This window comes from Canis lupus, chromosome 37, assembly GCF_003254725.2.
Source record: "Canis lupus dingo isolate Sandy chromosome 37, ASM325472v2, whole genome shotgun sequence".
NCBI lineage: Eukaryota > Metazoa > Chordata > Mammalia > Carnivora > Canidae > Canis > Canis lupus.
The window spans coordinates 23,403,085-23,419,342 of record NC_064279.1 but is presented as its reverse complement, the minus strand read 5'-3'; the positions used below and the strand labels follow the sequence as shown (position 1 = coordinate 23,419,342).

Sequence of the window (16,258 nt, the reverse complement as noted above, 5' to 3'; positions counted from 1 at the left end):
ATGACTTTCTCCTGGCCCCCTTTCTCTCCAGGGTCCCTAGAATTCTCCTTTTCATGGGATTTTGCACAGTCTCACTCTCCCTGAAATGCTCTTCCCTTGTGATATCAGAGCTAAGCTTGCTCATCTCCTTCAAGTATTGGCTTAAATGTCACCATATTAGGAAGCTTCCTGTGACCAATCCATTTAAGTGTAGGCACCATCCCTCTCCCCAGGACACACTCACATGCGCACACACACAGACACACACACACACCCCTCTCTGGCACTTCTTGTCTCCTTCCCTGCCTTATTTTTCTCCATAGCCTGCATTACCATCCAACACACTAAAGAACACACTTGGTTTGCTTGTCTAACTCTCCTAGAATGTTTGCCCCAAGTGAATAGGGATTTTTGTTTTTCTTGTTCACTGCTGTTTCCCCCAGAGCCTAGCACAAATCTGGCACATAACAGATGCTTATTAAGTATTTGTTGAATAAATCAGTTTGGCAAAGATGAAAAATTAGATGGTACTGATTGGTGGGGGGATAGGGAAATAGCTACTTTCATATGTTGCTGGTCAGAGTACAAATTGCAGTCGCCTCCCCAGAGAGCAATCTGGCAAGATGCATTAAAATTTAAAAAGGCGTCTTACCAAGACCCAGCATTTAGCTGCCAAGCATTTACTCAATAGATGTACATGTCCAAACACATGATTCAAGGATGCTCATTGCTGCATTATTTTAATGACAAAAGGCCAGAATGAACTGAAATGTCGGTAGATGGGGGGTCTGATGGAATAACATATGGGCATCCGTATGACTGCATAATAGGAAACTTGAAATGACAGAGGAAGATATCCACTTATTGCTGTGGGACAGTCTCCAGGATCTACTGAGCGGAACAAGCCAGGGTGCAAATGAGTGCAGTGCACCACTGTTTGGGGAAAAAAAAAAAAAAAAGAGGGGGATGTAAGCCCAGTACTTCCAAGTTCCTACAAGCATACATAAATAGATACATGAGTACATAACAGCCCTGGAAAATGGCAAGAAACTAATGGCCTGTTCTGAGGGATCTATTTTTTTTTCTTAAGATTTTGTTTATTTATTCCCGAGAGACACACAGAGAAAGGCCGAGACACAGGCAGGGGGAGACGCAGGCTCCACGCGGGGGGGCCCCATGCGGGACTCGATCCCGGGGCCCTGGGGTCACGCCCTGAGCCGGAGGCAGATGCTCAACCACGGAGCCACCCAGGCGTCCCTCCGAGGGAGTTATTTAAGGGCTCGGGGGCTTGAAAACGCCTAAAAAAAGAAAAGAAAAGAAAAGAAAAAAACCATGGTGAATATAGGACTTGGAAAAACCCCGCTTCTGGGGGCGTCTGGCTGGCTCAGCCGGCGGAGCGTGGGCCTCTCGATCCGGGTTTGGGTTTGGGCCCCCGGTTGGCGTGGAGAGGACTTAAAAAATGATAATAATAATAAAAAAACTGTGAAAGGAAAGCAAGCCCTCGGTGCCGTCCTGCTTTTACTCCGCGGGGCAGGCCCGGTGCAGAAGGAACGGAACGCCCCCCTGCGCTGAGGGCGGGGTGGGAGCAGGGCCCTCCCTTCCCGGGGAGCCAAGCCCATAAAACGTATGAATGGATGCGGCCCAGCCTCGTGCTGCGTGACCCCCCCCCGCCCCCGGCCGCCCCGCCGCGGTGCCCGCCGCCTGCAGTGCCCGCTTCCTCCTTGGGGCAGCAGCCGCGCGGCGCCCGACGCCTCCCCCGCCCCGCCCCGCACCTGCGTCCGGGGAGTTAAAGACCCGGGGAGACGCGTCCCTAACGAGACGGGGCGGGAGGCGCGCGGCCGCGCAGCTCGGGCCGAGGGGGCGTCCCGGCCTCGCCCGCGTCCCCGCCGCCGCGTGATGCGCTCGGAGCCGGCCCCGCACCTGCACGCCGCCCCGCACCTGCACGCCGCCCCGCACCTGCACGCCGCCCCGCTCCGGCCGCTCCGCCCGCGGGGCTCGTCGCCGCGCATGGGGCCGCGGGGCTGGCTGAGGACCGTGTGCTGCTGCTGCCCGTGCAGGTGCCTGGAGGAGCCCGGCGCGCCCGAGAAGGAGCCCCTGGTCCGGTGAGCGCGCCCCGGGGCGCCGGGACCCCCGCACCCCCCCCCCCCGGAGCCCGCCCTGCAGCCCCGGGGCCTCGGGTCGCACCTGCGCCCGCGGGGAGGGAGCTGGGAGGGGCGCGGGCCGCGGGGGGGGAGGGGGGAGGTCGCGGGGGAGGAGGGGGAGGTCGCGGCGGGCCCCACTGGGTGACGCGTGGTCGCCGTGGATTCACCAGGTGGATTTCGGTGACGCGGGCGACCGTGCGTTTCTGCTTCGCCCCGGCAGAAAGTTGGACACTCCGCATTGCATTGCGTGCTGTGACCAAAGAAAAGGCGACTTAGGTGACCGAGCCCTGGAAATATTTTTCACATTAAAAAAAAAAAAAACAGCCAGCACCCCACAACTGCGCGTGTCTGGAGGGCGCAGCCTGTCCCGGCCCACCTGGCGGGCTCGCTCAGGGAGCGCAGGCTGCAAGGTGCGCGCCTGCTCGGCTCCGGCCCCCCCCCCCCCCCCAGCTCGGGGCTGTCCCCGTCGTGAGGACCCCCGTGGAGGTTCCAGGACACAAGCCCTGGATTTAAAATGAAACTAGGGACTAGGGAGCGGTGCATGAGGCCCGAAGCCGAAGCCGGGGTTGCTTGTGAGACATGCGGCTGCCCCGAGGAGCCTTTCACAACTTCTCAAAAGCATAATTTACCTTTTCCTCCTCTGTCAAGTCCGAACACTTCCCTTGACTTTTGAGGCCTTACGTCACCCCTCACTGCCTGTCCGCTGGCATTTTCCAGCATATGAAACACTCCTTGCTCCTTGATTTAATCGGACAGGCATCCTGGCAGCTCTGGGAACGATCCAACCTTCTGATTCCCCCCAAGCTCGCCTCAAGGAGTGACCTTTATCCTTCCTGCCCCCTCCTAAATGCTGGTTCTCAAGCCTCTCCCCACCCCGGCAGTTCCCTTGGATTGCTTTGTGCTTATTCATCCCCCACTCCTATGATTTAGGATTTCAAATTGACCATCTGCCTGTGCAGTGAGCGCACACGTATGTGAATATACGTGTCATGTTCGTCTTATATATAGAAACAATTGTACAGGGGATCCCTGGGTGGCTCGGCGGTTTGGCGCCTGCCTTTGGCCCAGGGCGCGATCCTGGAGTCCCGGGATCGAGTCCCACGTCGGGCTCCCTGCATGGAGCCTGTGTCTCTGCCTCTCTCTCTCTCTCGAATAAATCATAAATAAAATCTTAAAAAAAAAAGAAACAGTTGTACACACTCTTGCTGACGGTTTAAGCCAGAAACCTAGATTATGAGGGTGATATGGGCAGGGGGGTGTCTAGTAAACCACTCCAAATCTTAAAAGAAGTAGGCAGCAATCTAGAATTTCATGCTCGATTGTACGTGCAGCTTGTCAACATTCACTGTAACGAGAAATAACAGCACTCATCCTCGGTGCCTTGGGTCTTTCGAATTTTCCATCCCCAGATGGCTATTTGAGTTAATAGTGTTGGTTATTTAAAACTCTTGACCTGCCCCGGTTCACATCGTTAAGTCGATGAATTTTGCAAGGGATCTTAAGAAGACAGAGTCGTTCGGGACGGAATGGCGTGGTGTTCGTGAGTCGGATTGCCTGGGATTGAAGATCCCAACTGGGTGACCGGGCACTAATTATGAAACTTATTTGTGCCTTAATTTCCTCATCTGTAAAATGGGGGAGGATAACAGTGTGTACCTCAAAGGGTTGCAGCGAGAAATGAAATGAGCCAAGCCACGTACAGTGGTTAGTCGAGGGTCTGACACATAGTAAGCGCCCTGTAAATTCTAGTTATAGTCACTCATCGTTGTTATTCCTCTGAGCATGTGACCAGGAGTGGACTGGGCTTCTGTGGTTTCATGTCAGCTCTGGCCTCATTTCAAGGCAACACAGATTTGGGAAGAAGCAGGGTTAGGTGTGTGTATGGGTTCCTGTATCTTCCTTCCTACTCAAGTCATCAGCAGGTCTAGTTGGAAACTTTTTTTTTGTTTATTTATTCTAAAGTGGGAGGTTCAGTGGTGTTTCGTGTATTGACACCGTTGTGCAGTCATCAGCACTATCTAATCTAGGACATTTTCATCACTCCCAAAAGAAACCCCACACCCATTAGCAATCCCTCGCCACTCTCCCTGCCTTGCCCCCACCCCATCCCCTGCACCCACTGACCTGCTCTCTTGTCTTCCTGGATTTGCCTAATCTGGACGTTGTGTATAAATGGAATCATACACGATGCGGCCTTGGCACCTGGCTTCTTTCACTCAGCATTGTGTTTTCGAGTTTCATCCGCATTTTAGCATTTATTAGCGCTGCATTCCTTTTTAAGGTTGAATACTGTTCTTCTGTTTGGCTTCGCTGCATGTTATTTATCCATCCACCAACGGATGGACGGTTTGGGTTGTTTCCCCCTTCTGGCTGTGAACGTCTGTGTACAGGTTCTTGTGTGCACGTATGTTTTCAGTTACCTTGGGTGTATACCTAAAAGTGGGATGGCTGGGTCATACGGGAATGCTGCATTAAACTTTTTGACAAACTGCCAGGCTATTTCCCAAAGTGGCTGGTTTGAAATCTTGATGTGGTGAAATCATGTGGCCAGATGGTCTTAATTTTTATTTTATGGAGAACTTCATTCTTTAGGTCTTTTTTTTCATTTATTAAAAAAAAAGGGGGGGGGTTTGTGTATAAGCTCTCCTCCTAACTAAATCCTTTAGGGTAAAGCAATGGTTTTCAAGTATTGTTTCATGCCCCAAGGGACCAGTGCCTGGAAGAGGTGTGGTTGGGGGAATGATGTGTGTCATTTGTGTCCACGGTCACCTGCAGGCCTCTTCCAAAACGCACCAGGGATTCTTGTTAGTTCAAGAAAAGCAGCTCTTAGAGTCTCATCTCCTTTGCCGATCTGATCATGTCTTTTATGTTTCGACCTCTTTCTTTTTGCCTTTTCTGGAACTTTATACCTGAAGGGAAATACCTGTTCCTTGTCTGGTTTGTCTATATTTCTTTCTGTTCCACTAGTTCTTTCTTTCTCCTTTTTTCTGGAAATATACTGAGGCCTCCCCCTACCTGGAAATTCATCCTGATATTGCCAAGCCCATCAGTTATCATCCTCTGCTTTTTTTGTGTGTTGAGCACAAATGTCTTGAAGGGGTTGTCAACTGTGCCCCCCACCCCCACTTTCTTCTTTATGACCCATGCACCATGAAATCTGGTTCCTCTCTCTTTCTTTCTTTCTTTCTTTCTTTCTTTCTTTCTTTCTTTCTTTCTTTCTTTCTTTCTCTCTCTCTCTCTTTCTTTCTTTCTTTCATCTTTTTTAAAAAAGATTTATTTATTTTAGAGGGGAGAGGGGCAGAGGGAGAGAGAGAATCCCAAGCAGATTCCCTGCTAAGCAGGGAGCTGGGCACAGGGCTGGATCCCACGACTCAGATCATAGCCTGAGCTGAAATCAAGAGTTGGAGAGGCTCAACCGACTGAGCCACCCAGGTGCCCCTTAAATCTGGTTTCTGGCCCCTGCCCGATTCCATGAACATTGCTGTCTTGAAAGTCACAAGGAAGAGAAATCTGATGTTCTTTTCTCAGTGTGCGAGCCATACCTCTGTGCTGACCATCCGTGCCTGCTTTCACGCTTCTTTCCCTGGCTTGTCTGATTCTGCATTCTCTGGTCTCTGCCTGTGATGGGTCCAGTCATGCAGATCCCCCCGCCACCCCGGGGGCTTTGCTGATCCCATATTTGTTAGCCAGGCATCCTGTCCTGTTTTGTACTTCTTAAGCTTCTACTCTGGTCTTCAGGCCCATTTCAGTTGCCACCTTTGTGTGGAAGCCTTAGAAAGTCTCCCCCAAGCAGTTGTGGCGTCTCCTATTCTCTCTTCCCCGCTCGGGGCACTTACCTCTGGTTATTACAGTTCTCAGCTGGGTGCTGCAATCCCAGCCAGATTGGAGGTTCTAACCTAGAATGGGGGGGCTCAACCCAGCTCACCGGACTGTTCCTCGCCGTGCCCAGCACAGTGCTCGACATAAATCAACTGAAAATCTACTTTTTGATTGGTAACGATTACAATAAGAGCTGTTCATTTGTTAATTTCTATGTACAATTTTTTTTTTAATGTATTTAAAACAAAATGCTATAGGGGCTCCTGGTGGTTCAGTCATTTAAGCGTCTGCCTTCAGCTTAGGTCTTGATCCCAGAGTCCTGGGATTGAGCCCTGCGTCGGGCTCCCTGCTCAGTGAGGAGCCTGCTTTTCCCTCTCCCTCTCCCCCACCCCTCTACTTGTGCACTTTCCCTTTCCCTCTCTCTCTGTCAAATAAATAAATAAATAAATAAATCCTTTAAAAATTAAAAAAATAAAACAAAATGCTAAAAAGACTAGTAGAGCCAACACACGTATACCCGTCCACCTTAAGAAAACAGTTATAGAATTGAAGCCTCTCCCCATGTGTCTCTCATGACTGCATCTACCTTCATTCTTAACTTTATAGAAATGGTGAATCTTGGGCGGGTGTCATTGCACCAATGAGGTTTCTTTGCATATCTTTTGTCATTAGTCATCCCTAGGACTGGATGAAATAGGAGTTATTTATCTCCATTTTATAAAGGAGGAACTCAAAGCTTAGAGAGTTTAAATGGATTCAAAGTCACATTTGGTAAGTTGGAGCGCCAGAATTTGAATCCATGTCTGTCAGGCTTCCAAGTTCATGCCTGGCACTGTAGAAAATTCAGAAAACTACCAAATATTTTCCAAAAGTAACTCGTAGTATTTATGCACAAGAAACGGGTGGATATCAGTAGCCTTAGCTCCCGTGTGTCTTGGCCCCTTATTCCTTCCCTTCTTCCATGTCCTTCATGGGTGTAGTTCTTTTACCTAGAAGTGGAAGCAACCTGGACCTATGACCCAAGCCCAGTGGGACGTAGGAGACCTGAGTCCTAGTTTCAGTTATTAACTAACTGTGGGATTTGGAGGAGGACCTCTCTTACTTTCCTCAAACTTTAGTGTTTTTTTCTTCTACAAAATGGGGAAATCAACAATTTTTTTTTTTAAGATTTTACTTATTCATGAGAGACACAGAGAGAGAGGCAGAGACACAGGCAGAGGGAGAAGCAGACTCCCTGCGGGGAGCTCGATATGGGACTCGATCCCAGGACCCCGGGATCATGACCTGAGCCAAAGGTGGACGCTCAACCACTGAGCCATCCAGGTGCCCCTAAAAAGGATTCATTTATTTGTTTGAAAAGAGAGAGCGTGCACATGCCAACAAGGGGAAGGACAGAAGCAGAGGGAGAGAGAATCCTCAAGCAGACTTCTTGCTGAGGGCAAAGCCTGATTCAGGGCTTAATCTCACAACCCTGAGATCATGACCTGAGCCGAGATCAAGAGTTGGACACTCAATGGACTGAGCCAGCCAGGCAGGCGGCCTGGGAAATCAGACTTAGAAGTGTGATCTTGCAGGGCTGTTTCAGGCTTGACACAAGTTGGCCTCTTCCTGTGGCCTTGTGTCAGCTGAACTCGTCTGCCTTGGACTCTAGGGGCAGGGAGACCGTCGGGGTCCAGGGAAGGAGCCTGAAGGCCCAGGGCGTGTGAATCACAGCTGCTTGTCCAGCTCCTTAGCTGCCCAGGGCTGTTTCAGCAGCCCTGAGTAGGTGAGCAGTCATCTCTCATGCCAGGCAGCTTCAAAACAGGTCTGGAGAAAGGACCTGGGGCCTGACCTTAACTCCAGGCTTCAGGCCCAAGGACAGCCAGAAGTTTGGTTCAGTCTCAGTTTTCTCGCCTTCACTCCAACTTTAGGACAGAGTCCTAGAAGGCTCTTCTTTTCAATCATCTTGGAAGGTTTGAGGTTCTGCACGCCATTCTTCTCTACCCTGCCTCTGTGCCTAAAATAAATGGTGATCAAACCACAACAAACCGGTGTGCGCTGAGGACACATGGATTGTCTTGGGATGTAATGGCTTTGGTCATTTGTAAAGTAGTGAATGACTTTTTGGCTCAAGATTTCATGCTACTAATTAAAAGAAACATATGAGGTGTGTATCATGGTGTCCTAGGGCTGGCACGATGCATTGCCACGAATCTCGTAGCTTAAACCAACCGAAATGTGTTCTCACGGTGCTGGAAGCCAGGAGGACTCTAGGGACAATTGCTTCTTGCAGGTTCCAGCTTCTGGTGGCTGGTGGTGTCCTTGGCTTCTGGCCGGCCACTTCCGGTCTCTGCCTCTGTTTTCTTCCATGTGCTTCTCCTCCTCTGTCTCAAATACCCCTCTCTTTGCTCTTGTAAGGACACCAATCATTGCATTTCGGGTCCATCATAAATCCAGCTTGATCTCCTCTCAAGATCCTTAATCACATCAGCAAAGCCCCTGTTTCTGATGAAAGTCACATTCACAGGAACCCAGGGTTGGGATTTGGGCATGTCTTTTTTTTTGGGGGGGGGGACACTATTCAACCCACTATAGGGTACCTTTGGGAAAATGTCTGAGTTCAGAGCTTTGGGATTTTTTTCGATTTTATAGCATGGCTTCCTTCCATTGTGGTGAAGGCGTGCTCTTGCATATAAAACTTATAACCCCCCCCCGCCTCCCCCCAGCATGAGTTGTGGCCCTGGAAATGATATGATTCTGGAGGCACAGCTGCCATCAGCCTTTGAGCGGGGCGATGTCCAAGTGGTCGGGTGCCAGAGTCCACTGCCCTGTGACATCCCGGATGGACAGCCATCGAGGTCCGGAGGGCCATGTGAAGGAAGTGCCATGCAAACGCCACACACTGAGGCCTAGTTCCCAGGGCCCCTCTGAAGCGTTTCTGGGAAGTACAGTCTTAGGCTTTAGTGTTTACCTACTTGGATCTCTGAGTTTTATCAGAACAGGTAAGCCCCGCGCCCGTCCTGTTACTGACAGGCCCAAGGACAAAGGGAGAGAATTACTCTGTGGCTCAGTTTTGGTCCGTGGCTGTCAAGCCACCTCGTGAACCGTGTCATGAGCGTCCACACTTCTTAGCTCCCGGCTCTCCTCCATGCACCCCCTCCCTGAGCCTCTGGTCTTTTTTTTTTTTTTTTTTTTTAAGATTTTATTTTATTTATTCATAAGAGACACAGAGATGCAGAGACAAAGAGGGAGAAGCCTGCTCCTCGCAGGGAGCCCTCCGGTCCCTGCACAGAACTTAGGCCCCTGTGGATCTGCGGCCAGTGCCCCGGGAACAGCCGGCCGTGCCTCCTGCCACGGTGCCTGGAGTTCCCGGAGGGGGAAATAAAACAAAATCGCACGTGGCCCTGGGGGGTCGTGATTCCGAGAAGGAATGGAACCGGGCCTTGAGGGGAGGCAGCAGGCTGGAATTTCCCGGGCCTCCGAGGGCGCAGTGAGCGCGCCTCCTGCTGCAGCGCCAGCCCAGGGCGCGGGGGGCCGGGCCGAGAGCCTTCCCCGGGCAGCTTCCCCACCTCCGGGGGGTTCTGCTTGGGGCCCACCTCCTGGAGCTCCTGCTTGGGGCCCACCTCCTGGGGTCCTGCTTCGGACCGAAGTGGGCTTGGTACCGTCTTTGGATCCACTTCTTGGCCATGACCCTGGAGGCACACGCGGTTCCTGCCACGCATGGCAGCTGCATTCTGTAGTCCCCGCAGGTGCAGCATGATAGGCTGCTGAACCATTTCTCCCAAATCCGGGAAAATCCAGGGTCAGGGTCCTGCCGGCCGATTGGTCAGCTGCTCACTACGGATCTTATGTTGTGTGTTTCTGCTTCAAAACACCTTGTTGTCTGGATGTCGTTGATTCATTCACGTTGAGCTCCCGGCCAACAGCACCATCACTGATGCCTGAACGAGGCTTATCTAACACACATGTTTTGGGACTTTTGCACTATGCTTGGGGGCCGTCCTAAACAGCGGAATCACCAATAAAAAGCTCGAAAATGAAAAAAAAAACAAGTGGCACTAAAGATACCACGACAAGGACGCTTGTCTACATCGTGAGAGCTGATGTGAGAAATCAGAGCATCGTCTTGTTGGACCCTAGCCGGGGACGTGCCCCTAGGGTGCTGCGAAGGCACCACCAGTATCGGTTTGGGGTGCCAGATAAACTTTAGTAAGTGGGTAAATGTGCAGATATGGGGGCGATGGGGTTCAAGTGTCGTGCCTGTCATCCTGACTCGATGGTTGAAGAAACTGAGGCCCTAGAGCTTCAGGAGCTGGCGCAGAGGCATACCTGGCTGAGCTGGGACTCAAACCCTTTTATGTTTCAGCGCCGTAGGAAGAGCAGGGGCTGCCTAGCACGCAGCAAGACGTGTGACTAGCTGCTTAGGTGGTACGTGTGAGAGATCGTGTTTGCAGTTGAGACTTGCCCCGAGTTGTGGTCGAGAGCTCCTGGGTCCATTTTTCGGTATTGGGGCTGCTGAAAGCAGGTGCCCGTGGGAAAGAAGGGTGGTGGGTTTAAGACACTCGAAAGGCAATCCCCACCAGCTCCGGAGGGACAATGATCCTTTACATGTGCGCTTTCCATCGCACAGCATGGACTCACATGACCTCGGAGCTGAATAAATCGTCTTCTGCCCTTGGAAGGGCTTAAAGAAACGTTGGCTGAAGTGTTTGTGCCAGTGAGATCTCTCAGACCGGGGCCCAGATGGCCGGATTCTTTTCCCAGAGTGTGGGCAGGGCTCCCTGAGCTAACACAGCTCAGCCACGACTCCCTGCAGAACCTGCAGGTGCAAGGCCTGGAGCCCCGGCCAGACGGTGATTCAGAGGAAGTGCCTGCCGAGGCATAGACCATCCCCACTGCAGGGAGGGGCTCCGGGCTTGCTCGAGGAATCCATTGCAAAGCCTGGATACACTTCTTACCTTCTTGAAAGATGGGGGAGAGAGAGGCGTGGGTCAAGGGCCCAGTTCCCAGAAGGGGCCTCAGGTCTAATGAGTAGGAGGTAAACGCTTTCCCAAGGAGTCACCCAGTCGAGGTTCCCATAAGGATGGCTCATTTTTTGTTTTTAAAGATTTTATCCATTTATTCACAAGAGACACAGAGAGAGAGAGAGAGAGGCAGAGACACAGGCAGAGGGAGAAGCAGGCTCCATGCAGGGAGCCTGATGTGGGACCCGATCCGGGGACCCCAGGATCACACCCTGAGCCCAAGGAGGATGCTCAACCGCTGAGCCACCCAGGTGTCCCGAGGATGGCTTGTTAAAGGTTCCCTTCGTAGGCGACCTCCAGCAAACCCCCTTTCCCTTTTGCGAGTTGCATGAGTCAGCCGCAGAGACTTCGGAAATTCCTGAGAAGATGGAAGTTTCGGTCTCTCACGCATCACGTGATCGAGGCTTTCTGGAAGCTTTCTGTTCTCTAGATATCTTGAAGTGATCTTATCACTACACCTTTGTTTAAAAAGTAAATTGTGCTTCAGTGCTGGGTAAACTATTTTGTGAGTGATCGAAGTCGTTTCTAGCCTGCTTGATGCATATTTGTTTTGTGCCAGTTATATACTGTGCACTCTGTTCTTTTGGGGCTTTTTTTAAGGGAATAAATTTGGCAGGACAGCGTGTGTATCTGAAGTACCGCCCTACTGCCTGGAGGGTGGTAAGAGTTTACTGAATTCCCCTTACTTATTACTTTTTTTCTTAACTTGAAGAAATTCAGGCTTGTATATGTGATAGCAGAAGCTAAAAACATGTAAAAATATGTACAGTATAAACAACTATAGAGTGAGTATTCTTGTGACCACCACCCGGGGCAAGAGATCACTATGGGCAGCCCTGTATCCTGCACCCCTGATTGTATCTCCCCTTTCGTGGTAGTGGTTTCCTGGCTGTTCTTTATAGCTTTATCATCTTGGTGTGCACCTTGCAAATGTATTTTAATTTTGCCTGCTTTTAAACTGTACCCGAATGACATCAAACTAGGCGAGATCCATCCAGGTGGCGGCGTGTAGCTTACCTCGTGATTCTCACTGCTCTGTGGGGTCTCTATGTTGTTCACCTGTTCTACTGTTTGTTTGTTTTTAAAGATTTTATTTATTTATTCATGAGAGACACACAGAGAGAGAGAGAGGCAGAGACACAGGCAGAGGGAGAAGCAGGCTCCATGCAGGGAGCCCGACGTGGGACTCGATCCCGGGGCTCCAGGATCACACCCTGGACTGAAGGCGGCGCTAAACCTCTGAGCCACCCGGGCTGCCCCTGTTCTACTGTTGGTGGACTTGTGGGCGGCTTCCACGTGAGGGTTGTTACGGCAGGTTTAGATTTTAAAGTCAGCACCATCAGGTGACATCGTTCATCCTTCAGCCACACTGGCCTTCCCTTGGGGCCTCACATTCACCAAGCACCCTCCTGTCTCAGCGCCTTTGCACTTCCTGCCCTGCCTGCTTAGAATGTTCTTCCTCCACTTGACCTATATGGGTAACTCCCTCCCTTTCTTCAAGTCTCTGCTCGAAATCAATAGCCCCTTTTAAAACAGTGGCCTCACCCCCTGCGCCCAGTCTGTCTCTTATTCACCATCTATTCCTTCCGAGCCCTGAGCATCACTTGACATAAATGTATGTGCTTATTGCCTGGGCCCTCCCGTGAGACTATGAGCCCCACCTTCATAAACTTAAATAGCTAAGAAATGTTAAAAGCTTGTCTGTGAGTCTGCAGGCCGGGATTCCAGCCTCCTCTGTACCATTCAGAGCCCTGTGACCTTGGGAAGCAATATTTCATCTTTCAGAAAATATTTATTGAGCATCTGCTACGTGCCAGGAGCTGTTCTAAGCCCCTGTGCTGTAGGCAGTGATCCTCTTCCTGTGGGGCTTTTATTCCAGTGGGTGGCGGGGGAGGGGGGAGGGAAGCAGCAAACAACAGTAAATTGGATGATAGATAAGTGTGTAGGAAATAGAAGGGACAGAGCATGGGCAGGGGAGCACACTTGCCATTGGTTAGGGCAGGCCTCATGGAGGAACTGATGTTTAAACAAAGGTGGAAGGAGGGGAGCGGGGGAGGCATGTGGCTATCAGGGGGGAAAACATTCTAGTGAGAAGGATCAGTCAGTGTGCCTGGGGGGGTGGTTCAGGGAACAGCAAAGAGGCCAGAGAGGCTGCTGGGGTGTCACCTGGGGCCTAATAGAACAGGGTATGACTGGCTTATATTCGAGGTCAAATGGGAGCCACTGCAGGGTTTTGAGGGGTGACACGGCCTGATTTACATAGTAAGGGGATCACTCTTTGGCTGTTGTGTCAGGGATGGAATTGGTGGGGGGCAACGGTAGCAGGAGGGAGGCGGAGAAAATGATGGGGGGCGGATTCCTGTGCAAGACGTGAGACCCACCCCCCCTGGCCCAGCAGCCTGCCAAGCCAAGAGACTCAAGGCCCGCGCAGTCGGAGGGGTGGCGTTTCGGTGATCTGAGTGGAGACTGCGGGTGGGGAGGCGGGTGGGAAGACCGGGTGCTTGGCTTGGAGCGTGGCGAGCTCGAGCTGTCTATCAGTCACCCACAGAGGGGGAAGGAGCCATAGGGTGGGAGCCTGGGGACACAGGTGTAGACTTGGGGATGTTCCTCCTGTAGGTGGTATTTGAAGCCACGGGAAGGGGTGCATGGGAGCAGAGGAGAGGCCAGGAATGGGTGGAGTCGTCCTGAACCCCCTGTCCATGTCATAGGGTTCTGGTCAGGGCTGTCTTCAAGCCTGAAAGCACTAGGAACGCACTAGGAACGCACGTTCGGCCAGGGGAGCGGAAGGCAGCGGGGCAGGGGCAGGGGCAGGGGCAGGAAGGAGGCCCCTGGGTGGTGCTTTTCATGGACCTCGGTGGTGAAAGGCTGAGGAGGACTCTGGCATCTCTGGAACCGTGTTTAGACTGGGGGTGAAGTCACGGATGGGCCAGGTGTGAGAAAGAGCCAGAGTATCCAGCGGGAGGGAAGGAAGGATAAAGGGAGGGAGGGAAGGAAGGAGAGAGAGACATCAAGGAGGGATGGAGGGGGGAGGGCAGGGGAGGGAGAGGAGCTGGGGTCCACCTGCTGCATCACTGGGACGGTTCCTTAGCAAGAGGCAGGGAAAGGTCTGGAAGCCAGGGGGCTCCACAGGCAGACACCCGGAATCAGATGAGGTGTCCTTAGGTAGTCAGGGGGGGTGCCACCAAATAGCCTCCGAGATCTGTTTTTTGAGACGTTTGGTTGCTATTTATTGAAGATTGATTGATTTTTAAAGATTTTTATTTATTTATTCATGAGAGACACACAGAGAGAGGCAGAGACACAGGCAGAGGGAGAAGCAGGCTCCATGCAGGGAGCCCGATGTGGGACTCGATCCCGGGATCACGCCCTGGGCCGAAGGCAGATGCTCAACTGTTGAGCCACCCAGATGTCCCATTTATTGAAGATTTAAATAAAAAAATATTTATTGCTGTATCAGGGGTGGGGAGGGGCAGAGGGAGAGGCAGTGAGGATCTCACGCAGACTCCCTGCTCCGCTGGGGAGCCCAGCACGGGACTGGATCTCACGACTCCGAGATCACGACCTGAGCTGAAACCAAGAGTTTCGCACCCAACCGGCACCACCCAGGTGCCCCACTGGAGATTTTTATCTCCTCGCTGCCTTAGGGGTTTCAGTCTCACATCAGAGATCTCCAGCACGCAGCCTGCCTGTCTGTGCGCAGAGCTGTATGTAGAGTCACTGCAACTGCTGCTGTCACCAGCCACCTGTGCGCATGGTATTTTGTGGGGCCTTCCAAAATCCTGTTGGTAGGGAGGACTCGTGGAAAACTCTAGAAACTCCTGGTAAGCAGTCTGAGTGCCCCCGGGGCACTTTGCACCCCGCAAGCCCCAGGTAGGGAGTCCAGGTCTCCTGAATCACCTGTGAGCTGGAGGTGGGTTAAAAGCAAAGACTCCCTGGGGATTGCGTTCCTGTGCCCCCAGGTGGGACTAGGGGTGGAGTCATCCTACCTTTTGGGAGCAACAGCCCCTTCTGCTTCTAATGTAACTTCAGAGCCACCTCTCAAATGCCTGAGGTTCATAAAATATTTATCACCAGCAGATGGTGGCCGGAGGCAAAACAGCTGCTCTCACTTTCTTTAGGACCTTTTGGAAATCATTATATGGAGGAGGGAGAGAAAGTGAAGTTCCTGGTTCAACACCCCCTCCCTCGCTGCCTTATGTCCTCCCTGGGCTTCCTGGGCTCAGACCTCAGGGCCTTTGCACAGAATTCTCCTTACACAAGCCTCGGAGTCCTTCACAGAGGTTCCCAAGCTGCTTCTCCAGTTGTTTCCTTTAGACACTTCTTTCCTTCTGGACTCTCCACCTTCAGGGTTTACATCTTATTTTATTTTATTATTTTTTTATTTAAAGATTTTACTTATTTATTCATGAGAGCCACAGAGAGAGAGGCAGAGACACAGGCAGAGGGAGAAGCAGGGAGCCTGATGAGGACTCGATCCCAGGACCCCGGGATCATGACCTGAGCCAAAGGGAGGTGTCCCCAGGGTTTACCATTGCAAAATAAAGTGGGCTGATGCCTGGACTGGGGGGTGGTTTAGGATAAAAGGAGCAAGGACTAGCATGCTGGGGCACAGAATCCGGGACCCGGTGAGCCCGGTGGCCTATGACAGAGCCTTCTGAAGGAACCTGCACCCTCCTTGACCTTCATCGTGCCCGGTGGCTGGCTGAGAAGACGCGCGGCCCGCGGCCCAGACCCCGGAGGACGGCAGGAGCCACAGGCCAACAGCACGGAGGCCTTGCTCGCTCAGAGACAGAAGCTCTCGATTCTCTCTCCTGCTGTATGTGGTCCCCTGGGTGTCAGTGACTAGGCAACGTGAGGCTCGTGGGACGCCAGGGCAACACTGCGCCCCATTAGGGCCGCGCTACGTGTGGAGAGGGCTCTGGAGGCCCCCACCGTCTGGAGACGGGAGCCCTCCCACACGGGCCCTGTTGGCCTTCCTGGAGAGCTGCATTTGGGTTTGCAGACCAAGCAGGAGAGGCTGTGTTTTGCATTGGCTGGAGTCCAGCATGTTCACGTGTGTGTGTGTGTGTGTGTGTGTGTGTGTGTGTTGGGGTGAGAGAGAGAGAGACAACGAGGTAAAGAGGGAGAGAGGATGGGTCTAGGGGGTACTAGCCAGGAAGGCACCTGTCCTAATCTCCTCTAAACATGCAAAGAAATTGTAGATTTCTAGCAAAAAGTGGCCAGATCTGGGGGGATCCCTGGGTGGCTCAGCGGTTGGGCGCCTGCCTTAGGCCCAGGGCGTGGTCCTGGAGCCCTGGGATCGAGTCCCGCATCGGG

The 16,258-nt window shown here is 52.2% G+C and overlaps 1 protein-coding gene across 1 annotated transcript in view; it reads left to right on the top strand.

The window, feature by feature from the left end:
- The first annotated feature begins 1,921 nt into the window (after window positions 1-1,921).
- MREG (melanoregulin) overlaps window positions 1,922-16,258 on the top strand; it is a 61,651-nt gene continuing 47,314 nt past the window's right edge. Inside the window, exon 1 of the mRNA XM_025441907.3 lies at window positions 1,922-2,081. Coding sequence (XP_025297692.1) covers window positions 1,987-2,081 — 95 coding nt within the window. The 5' untranslated portion in view covers window positions 1,922-1,986. The remainder of the gene's footprint in view (window positions 2,082-16,258) is intronic.